This window comes from Mytilus edulis, chromosome 3 (assembly GCF_963676685.1).
Source record: "Mytilus edulis chromosome 3, xbMytEdul2.2, whole genome shotgun sequence".
NCBI lineage: Eukaryota > Metazoa > Mollusca > Bivalvia > Mytilida > Mytilidae > Mytilus > Mytilus edulis.
The window spans coordinates 71984396-72010853 of record NC_092346.1 but is presented as its reverse complement, the minus strand read 5'-3'; the positions used below and the strand labels follow the sequence as shown (position 1 = coordinate 72010853).

At 32.1% G+C, this 26458-nt stretch overlaps 2 protein-coding genes across 3 annotated transcripts in view; one reads left to right on the top strand and one right to left on the bottom strand.

Annotated features, from left to right (window-relative positions):
* Positions 1 to 1319: 1319 nt before the first annotated feature.
* LOC139517332 (coiled-coil domain-containing protein 97-like) lies at positions 1320 to 7626 on the bottom strand. Of its 2 annotated transcripts, none has more exons than XM_071308266.1 (5): positions 7489 to 7626; positions 4332 to 4970; positions 3518 to 3557; positions 3146 to 3281; positions 1320 to 1648 (listed from the first exon to the last, which is right to left on the bottom strand). In XM_071308266.1, the coding sequence occupies exons 2-5, from the start codon at positions 4932 to 4934 to the stop codon at positions 1336 to 1338; spliced, it is 1092 nt and encodes a 363-aa protein (XP_071164367.1). In that variant the 5' UTR covers positions 4935 to 4970; positions 7489 to 7626; the 3' UTR covers positions 1320 to 1335. The 2 variants fall into 2 exon arrangements, with proteins under 2 accessions (XP_071164367.1, XP_071164368.1); XM_071308267.1 differs by having other exon boundaries at positions 4332 to 4936; positions 7489 to 7550.
* A 12407-nt stretch (positions 7627 to 20033) lies between these two features.
* Positions 20034 to 26458, top strand: part of LOC139517331 (uncharacterized) — a 41735-nt gene continuing 35310 nt past the window's right edge. The window contains exon 1 of the mRNA XM_071308265.1: positions 20034 to 20161. The gene's annotated coding sequence lies outside the window, so the exon portion shown is untranslated. The remainder of the gene's footprint in view (positions 20162 to 26458) is intronic.

Genomic DNA, 26458 nt, shown 5'->3' with positions numbered 1-26458 from the left:
ATGCAGACTTCTTATACGTTCAGGTATTTCACATCCAATTTTTTATGGAAATATTCTTTATAAAGCACAAAGGTGTCAGTAGTCACCTCAAAAACTAACAAAACCTTTGAATAGACTTATTAAGAAGGGATATAGTTACGATACTGTTGTCAGGTCATTAAAGATTGCATATTTTGGCGTTAATATTGATTCACTTATAGGGTCTTTGCATCGGAACTAAAAACATTTATTCAAAAACCAGTTGTTGGCATGACACGGGTTATGTTCTTCTCATATATGTTATGATGGTATGATACTAAACCCCTAACGGGAAGGATTGTGCCTGATGTTCATATGATGAAATCATAATCTTTCAGTCAGTTTAATTGAAGTCTGGAGCTGGCATGTCAGTTAACTGCTAGTAGTCTGTTGTTATTTATGTATTATTGTCATTTTGTTTATTTTCTTTGGTTACATCTTCTGACATCAGACTCGGACTTCTCTTGAACTGAATTTTAATGTGCTAATTGTTATAGGGGGAGGGTTGAGATCTCATAAACATGTTTAACCCCGCCGCATTTTTGCACCTGTCCCAAGTCAGGAGCCTCTGGCCTTTGTTAGTCTTGTATTATTTTAATTTTAGTTTCTTGTGTACAATATGGAAATTAGTATGGTGTTCATTATCACTGAACTAGTATATAATTGTTTAGGGGCCAGTTGAAGGACGCCTCTGGGTGCTGGAATTTCTCGCTACATTGAAGACCTGTTGGTGACCTTCTGCTGTTGTTTTTTTCTATGGTCGGGTTGTTGTCTCTTTGACACATTCCCCATTTCCATTCTCAATTTTATTGGACAGTTTCCTGCTCTTTGTTCAGGTTGTCTTGTTGACACATTCGCCATTTCCATTCTCAGTTTTATTAGGAATAAATTGTCTTGTGAATTGTATGAAAAGAATGAAGGATCACACATTTTTTAATTCCTTGATAGCAATTACAAGTTGAGTTTTATGGAGAGACATGACTATTTAGTCTCATAATTCATATTTTTATTGCTTGATATTGATTGTTTTATATGACAATCAAATATTAAACATTTTAAAAAAGATGTCATTAAGAGTGACTGTATGAGTCTTATTTCAGCAGTAGACAATTTATGCCTTTATAACACATCAAGCTCTTAATTGCAAAGAATTTAGAAAAGCAGTGGATAAATACAAATTATCAAAGAATTACAACTTATACCAAAATCTTTAAATATTCTAAATTAATGTCCATGTATTGCTCATGTTTGTTTTTATTGAAATGAAAGAATAGAAAGAAATAGAAAGAAAAGATAAGATAAGTTTCACATTTTTTATTAGCTTTTTTCACAGCTATGTTCTTTGATACTGTCAATATCAGACTCATTTTCACTTGAATGACTATTCAAAGTTAAAGAAACACTATTGATATTATTTATAGTTTTGTTGTAATGTTGAAGTTTTCCTGAATCTTTGACACAGTGTTCATTATGAATGCTGCAATCCATATTATCGTTCTCCACATCTATATCATTACATTCATCATTGTCTAAATTTCTGTCATCACCAGCATCATCATCAAAATATTTTTCCTCTTCATCTTTTTGAAGAATATCCAGATCATCATATTCTGTATTATCATCAACTTCACTACAATATGAAAAGAATTCTAAAAAGTTTTTTTGGAAGTAAATAAAGAAAAACATTTCAAAATTACTTGGCTTCTTTTCAGAAAAGCTAACTTCTGAACTGTTAATTTTTGAGGTACATATTAAACAAATTGAAACACATTTTGATAGAAATGAGGATGGAAATAGGGAATGTGTGAAAGACAAAAACCTGACTAGAGCAGAAAGCAGCCCTATGTCACCAATGGGTTTTAAACACAGTAAGAAAATCCCACACCCCTAGGTGGGCATCAAACAAAAATGTGTACTAGTTAAGTGAAAAAGGACGTACCACTTAACTCTGAAACTTTTATTACAGTTTTATTCTGCTAACAAAAAATTATACATTACAAACTACAACTGCTTTTCCCATAGGCAACTGTTATAGCATTTTCAAGATACAGGCTTTAGGAAGATGAATTTCAGAACTGAATATTGTTTTAATAACACAAGAAAAAATTCTGCTAGATATTTTTCAGTCCAAAAAATATATGTTGATACTTTTCTTAAGGCAATTTTTACTTATTATCCCTGCTTATAAATTTTCATGCCTGGTCACAGTACAGGAAAGACTTCATGGTTTCCTTATGTCATAGTAAAAAATATTATTTTGCCTTTGGAATATGAAGAGCCCATAAAATTGGGTGTACACAAAAACCAATCAGGATTAGCCATGCTATCTTCCTTAAATGGCTGCCTTCATGTTAATCCATTGTTGTAGTAACCTAACGATTCTGTATACACAAATAAGCACTTTCAGGTATACTTTTGTTAACTCTCCATTTCTCAGTAGTAACACACCAACTCCCAATTGCTTGGCCCTTACGTACATGTATACACATACTAATATTTTACAAGTCTTTAGTTCACTTTACAATTTACTTCATTTCCTTCCAATACAAGTAGGAAGAATGACTACAATCTGAATTATACATGTACAAGTTTTAAGTTCACAACCATTAATTAGTTGACTAATACAAAGTGTCTGTGCCTCAATTCATGAGAAATGTTTTTGTTTTTAACATTGATCTTTAGACCAAGTCTCCTTGAAAAAAAACTGATTGTGACTTATTCTGAATGAAAATGATTTATGATATCTTTGACCAAGTGGATTTGCATGCATAGTAGGTTATGCTTATTCTGGGGAGTGTGGACACACCTCTCGTTTTGTTTGAGGAATTCATGCAACTTCCATAGGCCTCTCTTGATCAGAGTTTGTTGCTCAACTTCTAATGGATCTTTTAGTTTTGAAGTTCAGAAAATTTCTGTCTCCTATAACTCCAAATTGTTTTTCCCCTTATAAATTGAAGATTACATAATAAGATTAGTCTGACTGCAGAAAAAAGTAGAATAGAAACTGAATTTTCAAATCTTCTTTAGTTCTGGTACATGTACTAAATTAAAATCCATTCATCAATAACCAATTTGAATGCATCAATACTTTATGCAAAGTGTGAAAATGACACAATTGCCTATTTACCTATAATCAAAATGTTCATCCTGACCAGACATAAATCTCTCCTGCATTATTGTTAGAAATTCTTGTCTAAATTGAGCTTTCTGTTCATCAGGTATACTCTTTTTTTGGTCTTCCATTTCATCTTCCATTTCAGATTCTTGAAAAAAACAACACTTTCCAATTAAAATTCAAAGTAATAAGAGAAGTTGTAAATGTTGATGGAAAAAGATATTTTGATAATGGTTATCTGCTTGTAATTCTTTGCAGATGACTAAGACAAAGTTGTAAGTCATTTAAGGTTTTTACCTAAAAAATGCATAAATGTGTTTAGTCTATCTAATTTTTAGATAATTTATTTCATTTCAATTTTGATACGTTAATTGTTAAAACTACCTTCATCTTCACTACTTTCTCCTTCCTCCATTTGACCATCCTGAAATACATATAGAAAATAATGAAATGCCGTATGATTGCATTGACAGTGTAACAACGATTCACCAAAGTTCAAATGAAGTATATATAAGCGATTATAATAAGGCAATTGTATGGCCTATGTAAGTGTATGTAAATATATTTTATCTTAACACAAATTTTCTATGAATTTATATTAACTAAAAGGTGGTTTATCTTTTAACTAAAAATTACCAATGAGCAAATGGAATGGTGAGTCCTTCAAATCATCATCTGTAGTTAGCAACGATAATTATTCAAAATAATGAGCCACCTGGCTACAGTTGACCCAGTATATGTGTGTAATGTGCTTGACTGGTCATTGATAGTGTTGATGGACAAAGGAAACACACCAAGTACAAATACAAATCACTATTTAAATTAGAAAAGGATTGCCACCCATACATGGTTATGTCCTTGACAGCTAATTAATTCCTTCAAGAATTGGATAAATTTTGATGTGATGCCTTTACTTTTTGATGAAAAAAGGGAAGGGTCTCTTCAAATCTAGCATTAATGAAACAGTAAAAATATTACACTTACATAACTTAAAATATTTTTTCTACAAGTCTCCAAGTATACAAATTATACCTTTACAGTAGAATACTGAATGTGTTTTAAACATGTCACTACGGAGCATTATAACTTTCAAATGAACAGGCATTGTAAAATTACAAGTATGTCAACATCCATAAGTTTAAGATCTGTTTGTCTCATCTTGATGTGATTTGTATTTTAATATTTAGCTTAAACAAACCTCAGTATCCTTTTGGTCCTTATAGGCTTCATGCTCATGTAGTATGTCAATATGTTTAAACAGAACTGTAGAAAATCTTAAATCAGTTTTGTCAACCTTATCATTGATTTCATCATCATCCAAATATTGTCCCACCAGTTGTTCATAAAGGAATGGGTCTCGATATTTCATTTCCTCTTCACTAAAATACTCTCCTTCAGATATCAATTGCTGCATTGCCTTCAATCTTCTATTTTTAGTTCTATTTTTATCAAAGTTGGTAGTTTTAGATTTTTTTATTTGTTTCAAGTAAAAGTCAATTTCATATTCACTCGAGCAGTTTTCAAAACATACCACATCTTCTATCCCAAGATATTTCCAATATCTTTCAAGAAATTTTGTCTTACTTTTGGCAAGAATTTCATCTGCAATTTTATATTTTTCTTCTTCACAAAGATCAGGTTCTCCTATTTGCTGATGTTTGAAAAAAGCATCAGTTTGGATAAGTTTTTGTAGCATTTTTTCATGTGCAGAACCCTTTTGATCATACATGTATGTATCATTCAATGATACCCTGGATATCTCTTGTATACAGTTTTCACTTGGTTGTGAATCATGAGCCATCACTTAAATATACAAGAAGTACATGTATATGTATATCTGAAACAACAATAAAGCAAGTTTTAATCAAGTAATTAGTTTCACATTTATAATAGATCATAATAATATAAATAAAACTAGAACACACCCGCGAAATCGCGGGCATTCAGAGCGTAGTTTAAAGTATGTAAAGTGTTGTTGGAAAAATTTTGTGAAATATTGAATGACTGGAGAATTTCAGCAAAATTATTATAAATCATAGGTTATTGGGGACAGGAAAATGTTTTTTTTAATCCCTCCTCCTTTATTTCCAAAATTCCAAATGTGTGGTTTTCTATCAATTTCAATTTGAATATACATTTAGTATGTTTTGAACATTTAAGTAAGGAGCCTGTACTTCAGTGGTTGTCGTTTGTTTATGCGTTACATATTTGTTTTTCATTCATTTTTTGTACATAAATAAGGCCGCTAGTTTTCTCGTTTGAATTGTTTTACATTTTCATTTCAGTGCCTTTTAAAGCTGAGTATGCGGTATGGTCTTTGCTCGTTGTAGAAGGCCATACGATGACCTATAGTTGTGAATTTCTGTGTCATTTTGGTCTCTTGTGGAGAGTTGTCAACATGGCAATCATACCACATCTTCTTTTTTTTTGTAATCAATGAATTTTGTAAAAGATTTAATGACTGGAGAATTTCAGAAAAGGTAAAAAGTGCACATGAATAATTTTAGCGCTTATCTGTATATTATGAACATTCACTATATAAATAAAGTGTATTTACTTTCAATTCTAAGTTTTCTAATCAATCCATGGTGGTCATTGATATAGTATACAGACCCTCTCTATTTAATAAACTCTGTGACCATGTGGATAGTAAACTTGAAAATGATAGCAGATAGAATTCTGAAAATACACTTTATTCGTAGTATATGTATGTTCAAAGTATACAGAAAAACGCAAACCGGAAGTATAATCTGACTTAAAATTTTGTCCAATGACGGGACAATATCCAGATGCCCTTTTTCTCGATTTTCTCCCAAAATAACTCAATCTGAATAATCATATGAATGGATGACAAATGCGACTATGCACTGTACCTATAGGACACAGAGGCGTGTTGATTAATTTATTGTGGAAAGAAGAGAAGCAACACCCAAAATGAGGTCTTCTCGTTTAATAGTATAGATGTGGCAAGATCAGATACATGTATATAATCAAAATGCTTGTAAGCGCTGAATGTTAAAGATTGCTTTAATTAATCAGTGGGAAATAAACTTAGATATTGCATTGTATAAAGCATTGGTCACCATGGTCATAGTTGATTCAAATACAATTCTGGTTAAAAGAAGCGAACTCCAAATTTTTATTTTTTATAGATGACTTTAATAAAGATAAGAGCAGATCATGCATGTATACATAACTAATTAAGATTCCTGCACCTTGCAAACATTATTTAATTTTCTAAGGGTTTTGACTGCATTTCAAATTCATGTAATCTTTTTACCCTAAAATGTATGCATAGAATACTGTAATGACTACAATGAAATCATTATAAATGTATCTCCCACCCACAGAATTAAAGACACTCTTTTAGTTCATGTAGTTGTTTCAGTCATCTCAAATTTGTTTTATTTGTAATAATTTGATAATTTCTTCTTGCTTAAATGTTAAAATTTCAGATAAACCACTAACATGACTTTATTATACATGCATGTTTATATTAAGTCCAAATAGCCTTGCCAGACTTCATAATTATTTGGACTAGTTTATATTATGGAAAGCAGTTTCATGCATGTTTCTATTTTTTTTTTATTTTGAAATATATCTGGAAATATATTATAGATTTCTTGACACTTAATTACTATTTCAAATGTCTATTGCCATATAAACTTTGAACAATAAAATGGTGACAAAAACAGAATAAGCATACAATAAAACAGAAATGTTATATACACAATCATTTAATAAAAATAAAAGTTAATAGTCAAATGATTCCTTGTTGTTTCTTGGTCCTAATGCCTTGATTAGATTTATTGCCATAAATTTTCCTGTCAAATATCTTGAATATTGGTGGTAATTTCTCAAACCACTCTGACTCCGACTCTGACTCCCCCATCAGTAGATACTGACAGCTACGAAATTACCAAAAGTGCTGACAGTGACATTATAAAACACCAATCAATCATCAAACCTTTTCACTAATTAATAAGTGAGACCTCCATATGTCACTATGAAATTAATACTTGCTTTATAAAAAATGTTTTGATTAGGCCAATGTTAAAGTGAAAGTAGGTACAATTTGTATGTCTGTCCTCCTCTGGGACTATTGCGAACTGCACATGCACTTGTGTCTGTGTAACTGACCATTTAGCTGTGTTTATAGTGTTTTAAAACATGCGTTAGCCTTAGTCTCGGCACAGGAGTTGGAAAATAAATTTCTGTAAATATGGCATTATATGACATTAACAGGACATTAACATGATTAAAGAATTATATTAGGAATACAAGTTATTTTATGAGTGTTCAAACCTACAAAATAATGTGTACATGTATTTTAAAATCACGCTGATACTACATACCTACGGCGAGTACCCAGTTTAAATCTGAAATCTGAAGAAGTTATTTATTGTTTTCCTTTCAACATGGGAGATAACTCTAGTGGACTAAAGGACTCAAAAACGGTGTAGCATAGAATAACTTCGGAAAGTATCAACATCTGATCATATCGAGTTTTCTTGTGTCATTTAACATCCAAAAACATCTGGAAGACTCATCTAAATTATCAAAGATCCGACCATGCTTGAAAAATGCGGGAAGAGTATGTAAGATCTATTGAATTATTTATTGTATATCTTTTTTAATTTAAAGTTAATTACTTTATAAGATATCTAATCACATTTCATAAAATGATGGGGTAATTTTAACTTTCTAAACTAACTTGATTTATATAGACATAAGACATAAAGCTTTATTTAGAGTCGGTATAAGCAAGCAATTACAAACATAAGCTCTGAAGAGCTTTTAAAACCGACATAACAACAGGTAAAACAAAACATACATATCAAGTCATGCACACAACATTAAACATATAAAGCAAGAGTTCATATCAGTATATAACCATGCAGCACAAAAGTTCTTTAAGCATCGTATAAGTTAAACACATACTGATACATTCAATTATGAGATAAAAACAAAAGCACACATAAAATGGTTTGCACATAGAAAGCACATTAAAAGCACATAAAGTTTCCAAAATTAGCACAAAGCAGCAGAAGCACTATAGTAAAGATAATAAAATAAATTTGCCATGCTAAAAATAAAGCAACAAACCAAAAAAATAATGAACATAGATTAAGTGGTTTTGCAGGCAAAGCATTGGCATGAGCTGCCAGACCAAGCATTTATCAAGTTCTTGAATTGATTTAAAGATGATTGCTTTCGAAGCTCATCTGGCAGCTCATTCCAAACCCTAGCACCCGCATACCTGAAGGATTGTAGGCCATATGTAGTTGTTCTTACATGTGGTAGATCTGCTGTATTCTGGTATCTGAAAGAGTAAGTGTTTTCCTTTAAGTGAATCAAATCATGGAGATATACAGGACAATCTTTATTTATAATTTTGAAAACTTCAATCGCCAAAGATCGCATTCTTCTTATTTTTAAAGATGGTAATTTTGATTTGCAGAGTAGGTCTTCATAATTTGCTGAATGGTCTTCATAGATGAACCTTAGTGCTCTCTCTTGAATTTTCTCTATCTTTTTTGCATTTACCTCCCCACAAAAGTGGGCAGTAGTTAAAGTTGGACATTATGAAAGAATAATAAATTGTTAATTTTCCGAGTTTAGTCAGGTGTTTACCTATTCCTTTTAATACATTTAATTGTTTGGATGCTTTTTTACATATTATAGAGACATGTTCATTGAAATTTAGTTTAAAATCTATTGTTACATCTAGAAGTTTAACGTTATCTTCACACTCTATTTCATTACCTTCTAATTTAAATTTTAGGTTTTTGTCTTTAGTTTTTTTACCTACAGTTATTGCTTGAAATTTTTCTGGATTTGCTTTCATTTTATTTATTGAGAATCAGTTTATCAAAATTTTACTTTCATCTTCTAAAGTTTTAATTAATTTATCTAAATCGTTATCTGCGTACGAAAGGGTGTTGTCATCTGCATAATTATAGAGTTCACTTTTATGAATAAAATAGAAAATGTCATTTAAAAAAATATTAAATAATGTTGGCCCTAATATTGACCCTTGTGGCACCCCTTTAAACATTGTTTGCCAATAGCTTGAATTTGTACCTACTTTAACACACTGTTTTCTATTAGTTAAATAGCTTTCCAAAAGTTTTAGAGATGAGGCGGAAACCCCATAGGATTTTAATTTTAGTAGGAGGAGGTCATGGGGTAGGCAGTCAAAAGCCTTGGACAAGTCCATTAATATAGCTGCTACATATTTATTCTGATCTAAAGCCTTTTTCCAATCTTCAATTATTTTTAATAGATATAGGTATCTTATAGTTTATAAAGTGTCTTAGTATGTCTCTGGTAACTTTTATATAATAAGAAATCATTAAAACTGAATTATATATATCTGATGATAGATCATGATACAATTAATAAGATATCGATCAAACTAACTAAGATATCTTGTATACTTTTAAGGTATCATCATGAGTTATATCTTTTTTCGAGATATTTCAAGTTTAAAAATACTATGATACTAAATTTCAATCCAGGTATCCATGATGAGTTTGATATAGGATATCTTGCATATATTATAAAGAATATTAGATATCGTATTGCCTTTGTACACGATATCATTATGTGATTGATTTATAAATTATATATCTTATTTACATAAAAAAAAAGTAAGCATGATTGCCAAAGAGACAACTTTACACAACTTACACAAGAGTTAAATGTAAACAAATATTGACAACTGTACGCCCTTCAGCAATGAGGAAAAATACTTCAATGATATACTGTATAGTCGGCTATAAATATCGGACCGTGATGAAAAAGTGATACATTGAATACGAGATAACTAACGACCTAATTTATTATAAAACAATTTACACAAGCAAACATGTCGGACATGAACCAACGACAATCACCGAACTGCAGGTTTATTTCTTTAAAACGCACGTAGAGAATGGGTGTGGAGGGGTGGGGGTTTCTAACAATCCTGATTCTGAAAAAGAAAAAGAAGTTGAAGGACATGTCATCAATGGTAACGGAAAGAGGCTCTAACATTATTAGCCAACAATACAAACTGGAATTATAACAACTTGCCAGTCGAGCCACTTATTTGCAATAATAAACTATGTTGCTCTATTTTTTTTAAATTGTGTTTGTTTTCTACTCGTTGAGTACCGTGTCTTGTTGAATTGCTGGTACCAGCTCCCCGGTCAAATGTGGACATCTAGTAACAACAATTTGAAATTCCATTTCATCTATTTCCTTCATCTGGTATAATCGCCGCTAATAAATGGCACTGGTTGTCTCTGGTTGGTTCTAATGCGTTTATGTCCTTGTTGTAATAAGGATCCCATACTTTTGATGAGTATTCTATCAGTGATCGGACAAGTTCTTTGTATATGCTTGTTTCTGCAATCCTTTGAACTAATTGCAGAGGTTTCGCCGAGTCCAGCCGGCTAATATTTGAAATGTGCTTCTTTGCAAAGCACACATATCATTTAGGATGTACAACAAAAGCGATCGAATCGTAGTTTGATTCAAGTGTCCACGTGCAGGATGACATTTCTTCATGCAAACTATTTCTTTTTAAAAATTAATTTTAAGATAGCCTCTACTGGCGATAACTGTCTAATTTAAGGAAAGTACAAGGACACAATAAGCCCGACTAACCCGCCGTTTACTGCTTTATGGTAGTAGCTTAGATCAGTGGAGTAATTTCGATCTCAAAAGTTGTCATTTTACATAGATTGCCAAGGTATGATATTCGAATTGATTCTTTTAAAAATAGTTTGCCTTATAAGTATATATTTTTTGAAACAGAATTTTCTTATAATTTGCCAAAATGAAGATTTTACTATGCTTTTTTCAAAAATATTATAAAAAGTATTGGTCACCGTGCTATTTTTCAAGCTATGAGTAGTTGAAAATTGTCTAAATTTGGTAATAGTTTGTTCATGAAAAAACACATTAGTGTGCATAAAAAAAATTCTATGAGATAAGATTTTGAAATAAATTGTGAGAAGATAGGTTTCATAACATGTTTAAAGAAAATAAAAAGAAAACATGGTGTCACCGAAACTGTTTTCTTGCTACAAGTAAAAAACTATAAATTTCCCTATTAGCCCAGTATAAATTTTGTACTAAAAGAGTTATCTCCCCTTAAAAATTTGAACAAAAAATATTAAAAAAATCAAAAAAATTTGATATTAATTGTGTTTAAATATTTTAAATAATACAATAAATTAACAAGTTTTCTTTATACAAATAAACAGTCTTATCATTAAATTGCAAATCTGACTCAAAATTTGCAGATTTGGGCAAATAACTAGACCGATTTCATACTTTGCTTGTACAATCCAAGATGGCGGTATACCATGCATCTACCTTAAAAGGACGCGCAGTATAATCACGTGAGTATAATACTGAAGGAACCGACCGTGCAAGGGCTGTTTAGCCAGTCAAGGTCGTTAAAACTTCCATTTGTTGACTGAAGGAACGCAACACGTTTGACAGTCTTGCAACAGGGAATAAATTCAAGATGGAACTATAATTCATAATCAACGAGTTTTCAGTCTGTCCAACCATAGCCTTATTGAGAGAACTATAAACTATGCCTGTAAATCCACATTTAAATAAAAAACAAATCACAAATTTGAATTGCATTAAATTGCATTCAGTGAATCAGTGGTAATACGTTACGACCTCACTGTTAAGACACAGTTCGCCAGTTAGTATAAAAATCCGACTGCAAAAGTCAAATGACAAGAATACCGTACTCAAAGGATAATTCAAAAAGGAAATTTCTTATAAAAAGGCAAAATTGAAAGCTCATAATTATACACATTAATGAAAAACAACTGTAATTATTCCTGACGTGGTACAGGTATTTCCCTTTGTAGAAAATGGTGGAGTAAACCTGGTTTTATAGTTAGTTGAACCTATTAAGATTGTCTCTCATTTAGAACGTCTTTCTTCATTTTAAGTATGTTTATTTGTTTTGTACATGCACATCAATAACATTTAAGATTACACTAATATTTTTTATCATTATTATTTACTTATTTTGATAAAATTTCCTTATGCAAATCACTGTCTCTCCCTTATATTTATACAATTGTCTATTTCATTGTCGGTATTTGATCATGCCTTAACCGGCATTTAATGACTATAATATGGTCTATTATTGTGTATGTAACCAGGAAGTTATGCAAGACATATGGAACGCCAACACTGTCTTGTTATGACCATTTTCATTATATGATGTGCATTTACCTTTATATGATGTGCATTTACCTTTATATGATGTGCATTTACCTTTATATGCTGTGCTTTTACCTTTATATGATGTGCACTTGTCATTATATGATGTGCAAACACCTTTATATGATGTGCAAATATCCTTATATGATGTGCAAATATCCTTATATGATGTGCAAACATCATTATAGTATGTGCAAACATACTTATATGATGTGCATATATACTCATATGATGTGCAAATAAACTTATATGATGTGCAAATATACTTATATGATGTGCAAACATTCTTATATGATGTGCAAACATTCTTCTATGATGTGCAAACATTATTACATGATGTGCAAATGTACTTATATTATGTGCAAAGATCCTTATATGATGTGCAAATATACTTATATGATGTGCAAAGATCCTTATATGGTGTGCAGTTTCCCTTATATTACGTGCAAACATCTTTATATGATGTGGTTGTGTCATTATATTATGTGCTTGTAATCTTATATTATGTGGTTAGGTTTACTTCATTATATGATGTCTAAACGTCATTATATGATGTGCTTTCATCGTCGTTATGGTCAATGAACATGATTACGATTAGAATGATTACTGTCTACGTCATAACTGATTCCGATCTGCTTCTGTAAACTATTAACCCGGCTCAAATATGTGTCTATCGCTAGCGAAAGTGCAATTTATAGGGAAAATGAGACAAAGAAATTTAACAAAATTAACGTTTCAAACATTTCGGTTGAAGATTAAAATCAATTAATACAGGAGCTAGTTGAAGAAATCTCCGGCTGTGGAGAAAATGATAACAAATAAGAGCCTTTTATAACTTGCTATTCGGTTTAAGCATAGGCTCCGTGTTGAAGGTCGTTCTATGACCTATAAGTGTTTCCTCTTACAAATAATGACTTGGATGGAGAGTTGTCTCAGTGGCTCTCATACCACATCTGCTTATTTCTATTCATTGCAAAAGACACCATTGAAATCACAGTCTGTTTCAAAATTATTTCATAACAATAGCTATAAAATTATCTACTGATGCATACTATGGCGAGATGGTTTGTTTTATTAAATGTTGTTGAATAATATTAATCTGTAAATGGTAAGATGTATAATGTAGTATTGAATACGTACAATGATAATACATCTAGTATATCATATAATCTATGCTACTAAAGGAGTAGACCGATTTCATTGAGCCGCAACTCCTCTAAAACCATACTAAATCGGAAATATGTGTGATAGGACTTTTAATTTGTCTTTGAACCAATCTTTTTTCCACAGAAAACGCCAATTATGTGAGAAAATACCCAATTTCGAAGACTGCAAGCTTAGTCGACGTAGTGCCCACAAAATGCGAAATGGCTATGTGGGAAATTATAAAAAATGAAAAAGTGGTATCTTTGCTAATGAGACAACTCTCCACAACAGACCAAATTACACAGAAACTAATAACTATAGGTCACCATACGGTCTTCAACAATGAGCACATATTGGCATATACAGATTGTTTATTTTCAACTTATTTTAATGGAGATTTTTTTAATTGCTAATAAAATTCTGAAACATTAGTACTAGTATGTCAACAGATTTGGAGTAGCGTCAACAATTTCTGAGATATAAGGGGTTGATTCCTGATGAAGTGTTTTAGATTTAATTTTTCGTCCAATTAGATCGGATTTTACCTTTGTGGTACTTATTTTGATCCTTTTCGGTAATGGCAACGGATTTTACGTAGACGATATAGTTATTGAGTTAAAAGGGGGAAAAAACCACTGAAAATCACACTCTTCCACACTTTTTCCAATTTAGGGTATTTAATATTTTTATTTTCCAACCGAGATGAATGGGGTGACGCCCGTCTTTTGCATTTTGTTCCTCTTTTTCGTCTCTTTAAAAAAATAGAATAAAAAGCATTAACTTTGTCATTACTGTGTCCACCTTATTACTGTGTCATCACTCTTTGTTTCAACACTTGCCCACTCGCTGGCGTCTCCTTGTATCATCGGTACAGCGGATATAGATACTAACCAAGGGGTCGTGATCGATTTTTCTTCTGACACGGTACGAAAATCTTTGTTTTGTTTACATTATATCAATGTGTACTTCAATCTAAACATATTTGTTGTTTTAAGAAATGATTTGGTCTTAGGTTGGTGATTAGAGAAGTCTCACTATTTGCCCAAAACAAGAATCCTTACTAAAAACATGTGCAAATACTTGTCAAAGAAGTTGGCGCTCGTCTCATCCGATATGATTCTATATTCATTGCAACTCTTTTTCTGATAGAAGGCCACTGTTTGTGCGTAATAAGTATAGCTGTTTCAATAATTGGCATTAAAATATTTTGTACATATGTTATTTTTCGATATTTTATTCCGACAAGAAGCGTTGTGTATAGCTGACCACATGAATCCTTCTGTACGGTGCATAGTTAAATGAATGTACGGTATACAGTTTTTCATGCTTCGAAGTACCTACAAAGCTATATCCGCTGTACCGATGATACACGATAGTATTTATAATTCGGAATACTTTGCTTGCTTGTGACAATGGTGTTCGACAAGGAGAAAACTTATCACCTTTCCTATTTTATTTACTTTTGATTGACTAAAATAATTTCTTAGTGACTAGAAATATTACATGACTTAACAGAACTATACCAGAAGATCTGGAAAGAGAATTAGAAATATATCTTAAGTGTTTTGTTATATTGTTTGCAGATGACACGGTGTTGTTGGTTGAAACAGCACAGGACCTGCAGACTCAACTCAATGCTTTCCATGATTATTGTAAGGCTTGGAACTTGAAAGGAAAGTTGTCAAAATTCAGTCTTAGTGAGGGTTTTTTTTGGACGGAAGCCAAAAAATCTCCGATTTTCTTACAATGATACTAACATTGAGATGATAAAACAATATAACTATTTGGGAATTGTTGTTACTAAAACGGGAAATTTCAATATGACAAAAAACATTTATCCGATAAGGCTTTAAGCCATGTACGAAAACTTGAAAACAGGAAGGATGTATAAGATTTCTGTAAAATGTCAACTTCAGCTTGTTCGTTTATAAAAAAAATATATAAACACGTGCGTTTGTCCTCCAGCTGGCTTGGTAATTTTGAAACCTCTCTCTCTTGTTTTGTATATACTGTAAATAGTTATTATTTTTATCTCTGTATACTGATGTCATACATTGACATTGCTATTATATAGATTTAGAGGCCATAAGTATACCGGTATGGATGATTGATTGAGTCATGACTGTTATTTAGCGCCACTTTCATGCTATTTTGTGGCGGTGAGTTTATATTGGTGGAGAAAGCAGAAGTGCCCGGAGAGACCCCCTGACCTTCGTTTGGAAAACATACAATTCTGGTCAATTAAGATTGGAATCGAGCTTACCTGCCACGTGTGGGATTTGAAATCGCACACCTAAGTGTTGACATGCTAGTGATACAGCAGTTCGACTACTTATAAAAAAGAAGAAGTGGTATGACTGCTTAAGAGACAACTCTCCACAAGAGGTCAAATTGACACAGAAATTAACAAGTATAGGTCACCGTACGGCCTACAACAATGATCAAAGCCCATACCGCATATTCAGCTATAAAAGGCCACGAAATGACAATGTAACCACTCGACCACCGAGCGCCCATCACTTTCACCCGAAATGGATTAAAGGAGATATGGAATGAACCTGAACTCGGTGTATTACATTAACGTGCAGCTTTTTATCATGTTTTTGTGCATATATTTCACAGTGTCAACTATAGATGATTATGGGTGGATTCTTGAGGTCCAGCAGCAAATTGATATATGCATATTCGTACAAGAACATGTTAATGTGGTTTGAATATTAACCCTGTTTTGTACTAGACCGACACCCTGAGCCGGATTTTTTAACATGCTAGTTCAAAAGGTAGCATTCCGAAGGAAGACATGTATATCACCTTACCCGGACATATTTTTCTGATTCCGAGCCGACCAGCTTTTGCTCTTAATCCTTAATCCCGCGTGCTTATATAATTAGCTGGGAAGCAGCATGTAAATAAGAATTTTAAAGTCTTTGGTTTTGACCCGACAGGGTTCGAACCCACGACCTCTCTCACTCAAGGCGAACATGCTACGACGAAAGTACCACCACTAGACATGCAGTAACCCGCAATATACAAGGTTTCGTGGGAAGACGCTCATATACTAGTATTCACCTCTAGACTCAATTAAACAGGGCTAACTTACCGACCATTGATATTTTTATGTGAGGGTGGGGGGGGGGCAAGTTGTTTTGTAAATGTTGGATTCTAAATTTCTTGAAAGAGATTTTATCTATTTCAGAAGGGAAGCGAAATAGTTTGTTTCTATTTAAAATGAGGAAAAAATAAAACAATGATGAAACTTAAAAAAAAAATAAACCATGTTTTTTGTTGGTTTTTTTAATTTCGAAAAGGGAAATACACGTGCTCCTTCCCCCAAACTAGAGTCGGTGTCTAACACATTTATTTATTAATATACTACTGCTTCACGTAAAAAAAAATGTATAGAATTGAATTCGACTACAGTTCAGCATGAAAAAAACGTGAATATGCAAAAGTCTGATAATATGTTAATGAAAAAGTGTGTATAAATTTTCGTAAACGAAGTTACCTGTATACTTCACCAAGAACTACATTTGAGCGCAAAGATCGTATGTGTGATTCGGCTTATGTAACAATCGTCAATCGGAACTACTCGGCTATTCACTTCGTGCAACCAGAAAGGCCGAGTAGTTCCGATTGGTAACAAAATGATTAATGGAATTTTTTGCGTTGCTATTAAATCATTGAAACCACGTGATTGAGGCCATCTATTTTTATTGCGGGTTCCACATATCTATATCGGAATTATAGAAAAAATGGAATTTTGTGAGCAGAATCAAAACAGAAATGATGAACACTGCAACATTTCCATCAAAATGAAAATAGGATGGAGGATCTGTGTATTCACATTATTTGTAAAACTCTCCTTCTTCCTGTGAAGCGTGTGCTTTACATCGAGGCTTATTATGCTAAGCATCGACGCCACAGTACTTCAACCAATCAGACAATGTTTATTTGGGGCATTCTATCTAATTTTACTCAGATTTTGGAATATTTTAATCGAAATTATAGAAAAATGGAACATTGTTAGTACATATAAAATAGAAAAAGATGAATACTTTTAGCTGGAGATAATTTGGATGGGGGTTCTGTGTATTCACATTATTTGCACAACTCTCCTTACTGATGCCATATTTTGGAATTTCCGTGACCTAAATGGTTCGCGAAAATTAATATTTTTATATATAGTATAGTAATAATGTACAGATCATCTGTTTCAGCTTTGGATACAAGGATCTGACAACACGTCATTTTATTTTCTGTCCTTGTATATATTACATCAGCCAATGACATTTCAGCCTTCAAATTTTTGAAGGTGTGTATCAATCCAACAAAACCAGAGAATTGAGCGTTTTTAATCTGGTGTCTAAATGAACTTAAAACACTGCATTCATTTATTTTTTACTGAGACCTGTTGTTCTCTTACATATAGAGAGTGGTGTTTTGAATTTTTCAAAGTGAAGATTTACGGCAGCGGCTTTTAATATTTAGCGTTTATCCTGGATACATAATAGATTAAAAAAAAAAAAAATAGTGCAATGTGTCTGAATATACTCTATAGTAAAGGTACTTTTTGGGTAGTTTTGGCTTTTCAGAGTTTTGTTGTTTTATTGGCTATTATCTTGATAACTAATAATAGAGAAACCTTTTCTTGCAAGGTATAGACAAGAACATATATAATCAAAGTACTGAAGTATGAAAATTGTTTGCGACTTCGGAGAACTAATTTATTCTTATGTTGCACTGTTATACCACTGTCCCAGGTTAGGGGGAGGGTTGGGATCCCGCTAACATGTTTAACCCCGCCACATTATTTATGTATGTGCCTGTCCCAAGTCAGGAGCCTGTAATTCAGTGGTTGTCGTTTGTTTTTGTGTTACATATTTGTTTTTCGTTCATTTTTTTTTTACATAAATAAGGCCGTTAGTTTTCTCGTTTGAATTGTTTTACATTTTCTTATCGGAGCCTTTTATAGCTGACTATGCGGTATGGGCTTTGCTCATTGTTGAAGGCCGTACGGTGACCTATAGTTGTTAATGTTAGTGTCATTTTGGTCTTTTGTGGATAGTTGTCTCATTGGCAATCATACCACATCTTCTTTTTTTTTTATATTAGTTTGGATTTGCCGTTTGTGGTTAATCATTAATATTTACCACACCTTCATTCAATAATAGCATCAGATGAAAAATTCTCTGCTAGAAGAAATTGTTGAAACTAAATTTTCAGGTTTTAGCAATTCAGATGAGCGAAACGAGGCGTAAAGATTGATGCCTACGGTTGACGAAGAATTCGCCATAACATTATACCGCGGCAAATTTATAACTATATAAAATTGAATGCCACTTTTCCTATCCCCTCTTTTTTTTTTGTTACAAATGACCGGTTCCTTATATGAGCCATTACTCTATCTAGTCCGATTTATTCCCAATTGTTTGTGTCTATCTTGAGAATATATAAAGAGAAACTCGAACAGGTAACATAATTAGAAAGGCAATATTTACATAAATGAAAATACTAACTTCGTGTATTATCTTCTTATAGAAAAATTGCTAACGTTAGGTATACCGAAATTGACAAATATAATGCCTTCCCTCGTTAAAACGATCATATAGCATGACATAAAAGAATTATTTATTTAATTCAATAACCTTAACCGTATTGTAGACTCCGTATGTTTATTATTAAAGATTTGCGATTTAAACAAAACTTTGCAATTCATATATATTTTTACAATTTTCCAACAATATCAGATGTGATTTTTTTGCATCTTAAAACGAGGTACTAACATGACAAGGTTTATCTCAAGTCTCAACCATTTTCCAAACGGTAGCAACATATTTGATCCTAATTAGTAGTAACGGTTACTCCGCAGAAGCAGATCGGAATCAGTTATGACGTAGACAGTAATCATTCTAATCGTAATCATGTTCATTGACCATAACGACGATGAAAGCACATCATATAATGACGTTTCGACATCATATAATGAAGTAAACCTAACCACATAATATAAGATTACAAGCACATAATATAATGACACAACCACATCATATAAAGATGTTTGCACGTAATATAAGGGAAACTGCACATCATATAATGATATGTACACATTATATAAGTATATTTGCACAGCATATAAGTATATTTGCACATCATATAAGGATCTTTCAACATAATATAAGTATATTTGCACATCATATAAGGATCTTTCAACATAATATAAGTATATTTTCACATCACATAAGAATGTTTACACATCATATAAGTACATTTGCACATCATATAAGTATATTTGCACATCATATAAGTATATATGCGCATCATATAAGTATGTTTGCACATCATATAATGATGTTTGCACATCATATAAGGATATTTGCACATCATATGATGACAAGTGCACATCATATAAAGGTAAATGCACATCATATAAAGGTAAATGCACATCATATAAAGGTAAATGCACAACATATAATTAATAATGGTCATAATAAGACAGTGTTGGCGTTCCATAAAGACATGCATGATCGCATGTCACTATTGACAGGGAAATATTTTATGATCAATGAAGATTTTTAATGAAAAGGATCAATTTGAACATCGATTGCAATCAAACGTAAACGGCGAGTAGAACTGTGTCTAGTAAGTTCTGATAATAACAAACTGCAAACAAACCTTATGCCTTGTTTTGGCATGTCAGTAAACAACGGACATTTCTCATTTAGCCAGTTTGCATTTCCACAGTGTACAAGCGGACAGTGACACAAAACGGAAGTTGCTGATCTGTCCGACGGCGATCGGCTCGTTGTTTTTCAAAAAAATATAGAATATCAACACAAAGTGTCCCATAATGGATTGTTCAGCAGCTCAAGGTAAGTGAATAACTACAATGATGTATTTTTGACCATTTAAAGCTTATTTTATGCTTTTAGCATCAACCGTCTTTTTAAAATAACTCCTGATCATGAAGAGGGGTCAAAATTTTGCGATTTTTCGAGTCATAAATCTTAACAAAACTCCGAAAATTCAAACATTTTCAAGATTTTTAATCGATACATAGTTGAATAATCATATTCCGCATACACACACAAAAGTTTGGTTCATTTTTTTTTTATTATATTGTCACAATTGAATCTTTTCTATTCAAAGTGTACTGTCCGCCTCGTTGCCACCGTATGTTTTCATACTGTCCGATTCGTTGGTCATATTCATGATCGATATCTTAAGCAAAAGTAAGATTGAAACATGCAATTTATCCACATTTAAACTTTATTCAACACAGATACTGTCTATGATTATATATGGAAAATATTTATAGATTATATATTCAGCTTGGATCTCGTGTCAATTAAAGGGGGACATTGGTCACTCTTCCAGAACCTTTAATCATGTCTGCTGCTCGTATTCATCGTTTGCGGACCTTGTTGTTAGATTCTAACTAGGGTTCCCAACCCCGGACCCCCGACCGCCTGGATCCGCAACTGCCTAAGCGATTACAAATACATGTATTAAGTAACGTGAATGTATTCATATTAATTTATTTAATCGATGATTTGTACATATAAGAATTGAATAATAACTCATACAGAATAAATGCAAGTTATGATAAAAAATTTAACAAGAAAGGCTTCACCGCATACTTCATGTTAAATGTGTGTATATAAGTATTCTTACCTCTACTAAGGCAATAGGAAAACAAACTCATGGACCATTCAAGTACACCGTAACTTTTCAATTGATTCTTTTTGACTTGAATTCCAAGCCATGAGATTTGTTTGATTATTGGTGAAATAAGACGCAAACTGGGTGTAAGAAACTATTGTTTTGATTTTCTGTGTCAAACGTTTATAAATATAAAAAAGAAGATTTGGTGTAATTGCCAATGAGACAACTCTAAACAAGAGAACAAATTAAATGACACAGAAATGAACAACTATAGGTCACCGTACGGCCTTCAACAATGAGCAAAGCCCATACATACCGCATAGTCAGCTATAAAAGGCCTAGAAATAACTTTTGTTGCATGGTTGTATTTTTCATGAAAAGTTATTACCCCTATTTATGTTTTTGAGTGATAAAAATAACAATGTTCCACATGAATGTATGAATAAATATACCATAAAAATCACCTACGTGCCCCATTTTCCTAAAACAAACTAGAGAAACGTATATTAAATTTTCATGTGCATGCATTAACAATGCTTTTTATATGTAATAATCAGTAACATTTTATAAATGTTGATATTTCCTAGGAAATCGGTCATGAATGTGGATAAATTGCATGTTTCAATCTTACTTTTGCTTAAGATATCGATCATGAATATGACCAACGAATCGGACAGTATGAAAACATACGGTGGCAACGAGGCGGACAGTACACTTTGAATAGAAAAGATTCAATTGTGACAATATAATAAAAAAAAATGAACCAAACTTTTGTGTGTGTATGCGGAATATGATTATTCAACTATGTATCGATTAAAAATCTTGAAAATGTTTGAATTTTCGGAGTTTTGTTAAGATTTATGACTCGAAAAATCGCAAAATTTTGACCCCTCTTCATGATCAGGAGTTATTTTATAAAGACGGTTGATGCTAAAAGCATAAAATAAGCTTTAAATGGTCAAAAATACATCATTGTAGTTATTCACTTACCTTGAGCTGCTGAACAATCCATTATGGGACACTTTGTGTTGATATTCTATATTTTTTTGAAAAACGACGAGCCGATCGCCGTCGGACAGATCAGCAACTTCCGTTTTGTGTCACTGTCCGCTTGTACACTGTGATTTCACAATCAAACTAATTTTAAGTAGTTTATTGTAATTACACTCTTTTATAAATCATTTGATTATATTTGGGGTAACATGGACCCTGGTCCAAGCGCTTTATCTGTTTATCCAAACTTGTCGTTGAACAACATGCTCCACATTATGGGATCCCCTTTGAGATTTTTTTAAGGCTTCGGGCCTTCTTTGAGGGACCAGGCTCCAAAGCTCCAATGATAGGACTCCTATGAATATCCGTCGTCAGGGATACGGGCTAAAGATATTGGGTTCCTAAGTAAATATGGCACACATGGTTTTTTTTTTTTATCCAAGTTTAAATGTTAAAAATTTTTAAACGTCATAATTTATCATAATTCATTATATAAAAGGTGGATGTCTAACTAATATTCAAGGACAATCAATAAATATCATGAACCATAGAAAAACAAGAATGTGTCCTAAGTACACGGACGCCTCACTCGCACTATCATTTTCCATGTTCAATGGACCGTGAAATTGGGTAAAAAATCTAATTTGGCATTAAATTTAGAAAGATTATACCATATAGGGAACATGTGTACTAAGTTTCAAGTTGATTGGACTTCAGCTTCACCAAAAACTACCTTGACCAAAAACTTTAACCTGAAGTTGTGCGAACGGGCGCACGGACGGACGGACGAACGGAGGCACAGACCAGAAAACATAATGCCCCTCTACTATCGTAGTTGGGGCATACACATTCGTTTGTTAATCAAAATCAAACGCTTTGGAGGAGAAATGTGTGTAGGTGTGCATCGGTTGGTGAGTCACCCTTACTACGACACAGTTACTGTTTTATAAGATAATAGTTCACATCACTTTTGTCACTTCCAATATTTGTTTCGTCTGCAAAGCTGAGTCTTCTCTTGAGGTTACCCTTTCTTTAATCTACAACTTCCCCTAAACCACATCTTGTACAGGACAGGATATTTTATAATGTAGTTTTTTGGGGGAAGCACATCTCTAATTCTAAACTATATATTAATTGACCACTCATCAGAAGCACTCTTAATTTGCACATTTTCTTTTACGGGAACCGAAGAGGGAAAAGTTGTGCACCTTCAATTTTCCAGACCAGAACACGGTTTACCAAAGTGGTTCCGAGGGTACAAATCTATTATCCGCACCCCCTATAACAATTAAACATGAGTTAGTAGATATATCCGTTAAGAAAATAGTTGTGCACCGTTTTTTTTTTATTTATATCTCATTATTTTGACTGTCTTAGTTTCCCGGACGAAAACATAAATTTTCAACGTGGTTCATCTGAGATTGTGCGTTTGTGGGGATTGGCGAAGAGAGTTTACATCTGAAGCTTTTGATAGATCAATTACCAGATAAACTATTCCAATAAGCACATTTTATTTTACAGTAAATGACACTGATAAACAGCAACACTTCAATTTTTGCCACATTGATTTTTTGAGTTTTCAAAATTTAAACAGATATTTTTGTAGATGAAGATGTTGTTCAATAATAAAAACATAAGATTTGCCATTTTCTCTCATTAAAATGTACTTGCAATTCGATAAATCCAAGAAAAAGCTATTTAAAGAAGTTGATCGGCACTGATTTTCAAATTTTACAGAGGCACGTCTATTGATACGAACCTTTGTTGAAAATTTTATAAACATCTAACAAATATTGTAAACCTAAATGTGCTTATACAATGTAATTTTGTTTAGAACTTACATTTTTAAGGAATACAAATGCTATATATAAACTCGTCCAAGACATTGCTGATATAAATCTTTGATATAAATTTCATAAATATCTGTGAAGAATTGCACACCTGTGAGAGCATATATTTATGAACACAATATACATATTGAGGAGGGCATACTAATAAATAAACACTGGACACTTTTAATTTGCAAAACACTCATTTGCAAATCCGCCGCCGCCTCAAACAATAGCTACAATATCATGTATATAACCAAAATGTGCGGAATTACATGGGATTCAATAATTTCATTGGTTATATATAGTTTCTTTCATATTTATTTTGCAATTTGAATTATAAAAACATGGGATTTTCAATATCCCATGGGACAAGGCAAAATCCCATGGGATTGACCATTATCCCATGGGATTTTGGTTAAATCCCCATGGGATTTTTTTTGGTCCCATGGGATAATTGTAGTCCCATGGGATATTTGTTGTCCCATGGGACAAAAAAAATCCCCATGGGATTTTTATTATCCCATGGGATTTTTAATATCCCATGGGACAAATTAAAATCCTATGGGATTCTAATTGTAAATATATAGATATAAATATACAGTAATGTGTATGTTACAATGTATTCTATTTGGTAGTAAATTATTATAATATGATTCTTTTTATTGAATATCTTTTTTCTTGGAAATGTTAATTTAGCATATTGTTCTATAACTGTTAATAACTAAACTTTTAAACAACAAAGCAGATAATGTAAGTATCAATGTATGTTTATTCGTGAATTACAGAATACTTTCTTGAAACACAATTATTTACCATTTGAAATCAATAAAACCTCTATTGTTAGGCTTAACATTCTTGTAGCCTATTTAAGTAAATCTATTTTATTCACAATATCCCTCAACACAAAACATTAATAGTTTCTTATCATCCCAGCATTGTTTGATGGTTATAGTCCACTTTTTGGTCATTCAGCACAGAACTTTGACATTATTGTGGTTTCAATATTTTTTTGTATTTTAAAGAACTTCAAATCATTGACTGAGTGATGAAAATAATAACTGATCCAACTTTTGTCTTTGAATTTATTCTGGTCTTGTTTCTTTGTTTTCTCCATTTATTCTAGGTGGTGAATTTCAATCCTTCTGAAAAGAACCAATAAAATCTAAAGTAATGTATTATACAAAATTGTTTGCATACATGTAGCAATAAAATGATTTTCAATAAAAATAGCCTATGTGGTATGGATTTTACTGATTGTTAAAGGTTGTCCAGTGTCATCAGTTGCTAACAGCCTACATCCTTTGGTCTCTGATGGAGGGTTGTCAAATTAGGCAATATACCACATCTTCCTATTCTAATACCATATAACAATCAATTAATGTGTTCTTCTTTATAACATTTGGGTATTTTCCCAAGTTATATACATAATATATATACTGTAAATTCAGAATTAAGGTGGTACCCAACACTTTCACTAAAATTAATTTGGCTCGTTTAATTTTCATAAAATTTTGTCAAAGTATTTACTTTTACCCTTTAACAAAAATATAAAAATTTCAAAAATTTTGAACAACCGTTTGTCAGAAAAATTACTGATTATATAGCAGTTTGACAAACACCAATTTTGAGCATTGAGAAGCTTAATATTCCTTTTACAACACAACGTAATTAAAACGTTTAGCTGACTTTACAGAGTTATCTCCTGTAGTGTTAGGTACCACCTTAATGCGAGTTTTTTTTTATTGCGAAAAATGCAACGGAGTTGTAAACGCAATAATTTAAACTCGCATTATGAAATATTTTATATGGATTAAACAGGATTTTTCTCAAAATCGTAAAATTTAAAATCGCATTTAAGTCTAAAATGACAGAATCGCAATAATAAATGCACGCAATAATTTATGAATTTACAGTATAAAGATCAATGTTAAAACTTTAGACAACTATAATAACATTCGTTATTCACAAGAATTTGCAATATATTATACAAAATGCAGACAACAGAAACAATATTTCTTTAAGCTTTTGAAGTTTTGACAGATTTCAATTTGTGTTTTATTTCAATGAAAAAATACCTTGAACTCTTTGAACATATTGGAAATTATAGCATTGATACAAAAAAATTATGTATGTTTCATCCTTATTTTTTGTGTCGTTGGCTTGCTGTCTCATTTTAATATACATTTATACATACATTAATAATCTTCTTCTTTATTAAAAGTAAAAATGGGATATTTTTGATTTTGATATCCCAAAACATTATAGTTCTATCAAATAACTTATTACCAAAAACACCAATGTGTTTGATATTAATTTTAAGACATGTACATGTATAAATGTTCCAGACCATATCAGTATTTGGATCTTACATTTACGGTCCAGAATTTACAGTCCCACCATATGTGTACAGTCAGACCATTTAAGTATACTTGTACTGTCTGGTACCAGC

Excerpts from the sequence above, each read along its gene's own strand:
- LOC139517332 (XM_071308266.1), bottom strand. The coding sequence starts at position 4,934 with ATGGCTCATGATTCACAACCAAGTGAAAACTGTATACAAGAGATATCC. Across the intron at positions 3,282-3,517 it reads AGAAAGTAGTGAAGATGAAG|AATCTGAAATGGAAGATGAA; the intron begins GTAGTTTTAACA and ends GTTTTTTTCAAG. Across the intron at positions 1,649-3,145 it reads GATGAACATTTTGATTATAG|TGAAGTTGATGATAATACAG; the intron begins GTAAATAGGCAA and ends TTCATATTGTAG.